Source organism: Nicotiana attenuata, unplaced genomic scaffold (genome assembly GCF_001879085.1).
Source record: "Nicotiana attenuata strain UT unplaced genomic scaffold, NIATTr2, whole genome shotgun sequence".
Taxonomy (NCBI): domain Eukaryota; kingdom Viridiplantae; phylum Streptophyta; class Magnoliopsida; order Solanales; family Solanaceae; genus Nicotiana; species Nicotiana attenuata.
In genome coordinates this window covers 1-5,760 of record NW_017690130.1, presented here as the reverse complement: position 1 = coordinate 5,760, position 5,760 = coordinate 1, and the positions used below count along the sequence as shown (strand labels likewise).

Sequence of the window (5,760 nt, the reverse complement as noted above, 5' to 3'; positions counted from 1 at the left end):
ATATTTAGGCGTTGAAGGAGTATTAAAGTGGTACCTAGTGAACTCTCTTGTCACTAAGCTTAATTAGGACTTTGCAAGTTTTAGTACTGAAGTGATTAGTACATAGAATAAAACTAAAATAAAAGGTAGGAAAACTACTACAGTCAAGTGTCTCTATAACAGCCTCATTTGTTTCGGAGTTTTTTTTTGATGTTATAGCAAAGTGTTATTACAGAAACATATAGTATATTATAACATAATATGAAAATTGGTTCCATGAAAAAGTTGGTTATTATAGTGAATCGCTATTACATAGCGATGTTGTTATAGAGGAGTGTGACTGTACTTTGATATCGCATCCGTCCAAGTTTTTCTCTTTTCTTGTGGCTGTTGATTTGTGCTGATAAGCTTTTTAGCCGCAAAAGCAATGCAACCCTCGTCTCTGTTTAATTAGTTTCCCGTTGGAATACTACTTCTTTATAAGGTCCTGTATTTCATGAAGTATATATGGGAATCTTGCTGCTAATAATGCCAGTCCATATATTAAGAGGAGACAACTTAGTGACTTCAATTACAATGCACCCTTTCTTTTATTTTTAATAATGTGAATAGCTCTGTCTAGACAGTTTGGAGATTCTGTACCTTTCGTGTTCAATTCTTGGTTTTTTTCTGCAGATTCTACTGGCTGTTTTTACAAATACGATGCCTCCTAATGGCAAAAAGCAAAGTTTACCTCCGAATGTACTTGGCAACCTTCCTGAGAATGTAATCGATGACATTCTTTCTCGTTTGTCTTTACGAGATGCTGTGAGGACAAGCATGTTATCGAAGAATTGGAGATATAAGTGGTGCAGGCTTACACAGCTGAAACTTGATCAAACACTTTGGGAAACAACAAATGACTTAATACCCCCTACTGTTAAAATTACTGACATTATCTATCAGCTTTTGACCCTTCATGTAGGACATATTTCTAAATTTATCCTCTCCGTCTTTGATCTTATCAACTGCCCTAAGATTGACAACTTGATATATTTCCTCTCTCGGAATGGCATTCAACATCTTGTTCTTCAATTCCCGATAGGTAACCCATACAAATTGCCTTCCTCGTTTTTCNTCATTTTCCTGAAATTGGAGGAAAATGACTTCCCTAGAAAAAGTTAGGTAAAAAATTTTCCAAAACTCCACCTACCCTCACATCTAACCCCAACACCCTCCAACTCTAATTTTCTATTTTTTTTTATTTTTCTGCGTCACCCACCCCCGCAAAAATTACTTTTTTTACTTTTATTTTGTATTTCCAATTTTTTGACCCCCCACCCCCGCCGCGCAAAAAAATTGCTATTCTTATTATTTTGTATTTTTAATTTTCTATTTTTCCATTTTTCTGAACCACCCACTCCACCGCTATTTTTTTATATTTTTTTTTTGTATTTTTAAGTTTCTATTTTCTGTTTTTTCGTTTTTCTGCACCACCCCAACCCCCTCAACCCATCCCTCCCTCGTGGAAAAAATATTTTTACGAAATCTTAAAGTTATGAGTTCAGAGGCTTATGTATTTGGAAGTTCGCGGGTTTAGAAATTATAGAGTTTACAGGTTCGAAAGTTTAGTGGTTCGAAAATTTATGAAATTTGTGGGTTCGGAAGATTGTTGGTTCGAAAGTTTATGGCTTTAAGTTTATTGTATCTAAATTATTTATGAATACTCTTGAGAAGTTATTTTCCTTAATTTGCGCACCAAACACCGAAAAATGAGTAAGACTACTTGTTTTCCAAAAAAATATTTTTCACGAAAAATATTTTTCGTTATACCAAATACTCCCTTAGTCTAGAGCTAAGTGAAGTCACAATTTGTTTTGAATTTCTTGGACTTTTTATCTCCCGTTGCCAGTTGCTTGAGCATTTGGTGCTGGAATACGTAGATAATGCAAACCACATTGAGATTAACGCTCCCAAGCTGAGATCATTTGTCTTCACATGCAATATACATTTACTACATCTAAACCGTGTCCCTCTTCTTGCAAAAGTTTCACATGAGTCTACACCATCCCTTTTAAAAGTAGGAAAAAATGTTCTTGTCAATTTTTTTAAGTCCATTCCTGCACGAGTGCATCTCCACTGGAATTACAGTAGTATCCGGGTAATCACGACTTCATTTTAATGTGTCTTCAGAGATGTACAATATTTTCGGCTTTAACTCATCCCTTTTTTTGACATTTTTTTCCTAGTTTATGGTTACAAGACCAGGTGAGTACAACCAAGGCTTCCCTCTGCTCTCAACTGCTTTAAACATCTTTACCTATATGAAATTTTCCTGGAAGAACGAGTCGAGCTTTCTTATGAAATCAGCTAACCATGGAGCTCGGCTATGGGTGTGGAGCTGAAGTTCTCTGTTAGCTTTAGAGAGGAAGAGTGCTAGAGCGATTCTGATGGAATATTCTAGAAGAGGAGGAAAGGAAATGTAATGCTTCAATTCAATCTGACAAGTGTAGCGGTACATGTATATATAGAAGAAGAGAATAAAACTAACTCTACTCCTCAATTGTAGTTAAGGCTAATACTAACTATAGTCACACTAACTCTACTCTAATGTAAGTTAGTTATAAATAACAAATGGAACTTAACTACCTAGTAGTAAAGAAAGAAAGTTAACCACCACTAGCACTACTAATCTCAACACTCCCCCTCAAGCTGACAGGTAAGAACAGTTTTCAACCCCCAGCTTGCTAAGCAAAGAGTAGTGTTGGACATTTCCTAGACCTTTAGTGAGTATATTTGCCAACTGAACCTTGGTGTTGATATGGTGAGTTTGAATAAGACAGAGTCAGCAATCAAATCAAGGGCATATTTCCTCTGATTCATTAAAATGTCAGCCTTTCTACGAGCAAACTGTATGCCCAAAACGAATCTGAGTTCCCCCAAATTTTTCATCTTAAACTTCTTCTGCAGGTTGTCTCTAGCAGATTGAATTAGTTGAAAATCATTACCTTTAACTAGGAGGTCATCTACATAGACCAAAATGACAACCAAGATTGAACCTCTCTGTTGTAAACAAAGAGTAATCAAAATGACTTTGAACAAATTCCAAATCTTTAAGACCTTATGTCAATTTCAAGTTTCATTATTTGGAGGCTTGCTTCAAACCATAAAGTGATTTCTTTAGCTTGCACACCTTGGTCTTGGACTCCCCCTTGTTGATGTTGTACCCTTTTGGGAGTTGCATATACACTTCTTCAAATAAGTCACCTTGCAGGAAAGCATTGTGCACATCCATTTGGTAAATGTGCCAAACCTTAGAAGCTACTACTGATCTAATAGTGACCATCTTGGCCACTGGGAAAAATGTTACCTTGTAGTTCAGGGCCTCCTTTTGACTGAAACCTTTGACTACCAATCTAGCTTTAAATCTCTCCACCTCCCTATTAGAATTGTATTTCACTTTGTACACTCATTTACACCCTATGGGAGCCTTACCAGCAGGCAAATCAACAACATCCCAGGTGTTATTTTCCTCTAATGCTGTAACTTTTTGTTGCATGGTTAGTTGATTTCATCATGGTATCAGAGCTGAAGTTATCTGTTAGCTTTAGAGAGGAAGAGCGCCAAAGTGAATCTGACAGAATATTCTAGAAGAGGAGGAAATGAAATGTAATGTTTCAATTCAATCTGACAAGTGTAGTTGTACATGTATATATAGAAGAAGAGAATAAAACTAACTCAACTCCTCAACTGTAGTTAAGGCTAATGCTAACTCTAGTAACACTAATTCTACTCTAATGTAAGTTAGTTATAACTAACAAATGGAACATAACTACCTAGCAGTAAAGAAAGAAAGTTAACCACCACTAGCACTACTAATTTCAACACTTTCACGTGCTTTTTGCTTGATTAGAAGCTCCCGAATTTAGAGGAACTTGAAATTAAGGTTCTTAATGATGTTTGTTCTACATATGTGTGTGTTGTGACTTTCTTATTTCATACTCATTAAATCATCAGTTTTACTTTCAAAGTGATGGGTTTCCCATGATCATTCTTAGGGGCCTTTTGATCTTATAGGCAAATTACTTGCTCCTGTGCTCTGGAGCGCTGTTGATGAAATTCCTGCAAGCTTCTCAAATGTGACATATAATAACCTGAGGGCAGTTAAGATTAAAGGTGTAGCAGGAGCATGAGGTGAAATGCATCTTATCAAGGTTTTATTGGCCAAGTCTCTCGTGCTGGTGAGAATGGTAATCGACCCCGATGTAGTACGGGATCAATCTCTCAAATTACTTGCAGAGATAACCAAATTTCAGCGAGCATCACCTAAAGTGGAAGTAGTATATAATGTGGTTGATTATCCCGATTACTATCTCGCTTGATATTCACAAGTCTTTAATCAAACCATGGTCTTTGTTAAAATATTTTAGAAGCGAGTGTAAATAGAAAATAAATGCTGATGCAATAGTATAAGCCTATAAGGCTGTGTTTTTCCTTGTCATTCGATAGTGAGAAGAATGTCAGTTAGGGAACATAGTGAATCAGGATGGATGTTTTGGATAGTGTATATACTAATAAAAAGGAATGAATTAAACGTGGGGCTACGCGTAAGATGAGCAGGGGCAGAGCGATCGGGCCAGATGAAATCCCGGTGGAGTTTTAGAAGAGTGTGGGCAGGCGAGCTTGGAGTAGCTTAATAGGTCATTTAATATACTTTTTAGGACGAAAAAGATGCCCGAAGAGTGGAGATGGAGCACAATGGTTCCTATGTAGAAGAATAAGGGTGATATCTAAAATTGCAACAACTATCGGGGTATTAAGCTGCTTAGTCATACTATGAAGGTGTGGGAGAGGGTGGTGGAGCTAAGGGTGAGGAGAAGGGCATCTATTTCTGAGAACCAGTTTGAGTTTGTGTCAGGCATTCAACTACGGAAGTCATTTACCTTGTTAGGGGGATTGATGGAACAATATAGGGAGAGGAAGAGGGACATGCATATGGTGTTCATCGATTTAGAAAAAGCTTACGATAAAGTACCAAGGAAGGTTCTATAGAGATGTTTGGAGGCTAGAGGGGTACATGTGGCCTGCATTAAGGTGATTAAAGACTTATATGAGAGAGCGAAGACCTGTATGAGGACAGTAGGAGGGGTCTCAGACCATTTTTCAGTCCTCATGGGGTTGCATCAGGGGTCGGTACTCAGCCCTTTTTTGTTTGCCCTGGTGATGGACGTACTGAATCGCCACATCCAAGGGGAGGTACCGTGGTGCATGTTATTTGCAGACAACATTTGTTTGATTGACGAGATGCGAGACGGTGTTAACGCGAGGTTAGAGTTGTGGAGACAGAACCTAGAGTCTAAAGATTTCAAGCAGAGTAGAACCAAGACAGAATAGTTGGAGTGTAAGTTTAGTGGTGCTACTCGGGGAGTGGAAGGGGAGGTGAGGCCGGATTCACAAGTCATTCCTAGGAGGGGGAGTTTTAAGTACCTTGGGTCTATTATACAAGGAGATGGGGAGATTAATGAAGATGTCACACATCGCATTTGGGAGGGATGAACGAAATGGAAACTTGCTTCCGGTGTTTTGTGTGACAAGAAGGTACTACCAAAACTTAAAGGTATCTTTTATAGAGCGGTATTCAGACCGGCTATACTGTATGGGGCTGAGTGTTGGCCAGTCAAGAGCTCTCACATCCAGAAGATGAAGGTAGCAGACAGAGGCGGATCCAGGATTTTAAGTTTATGGGTTCCTGTCGTAATTTCAAATTAATATACAATAATAACTGGGTTCCCAAATAGATAT

At 38.0% G+C, this 5,760-nt stretch overlaps 1 protein-coding gene across 1 annotated transcript; it reads left to right on the top strand.

The window, feature by feature from the left end:
* Nucleotides 1–654: 654 nt before the first annotated feature.
* Nucleotides 655–4,151, top strand: LOC109222438 (F-box/FBD/LRR-repeat protein At1g13570-like; the record flags this gene model as incomplete). Its single annotated transcript, XM_019386799.1, has 3 exons — nt 655–1,063; nt 3,524–3,586; nt 4,036–4,151. Coding segments are annotated over 3 exons (588 nt in total), but the record flags the coding sequence as incomplete, so codon positions are not given.
* Between the last annotated feature and the right edge of the window lie 1,609 nt (nt 4,152–5,760).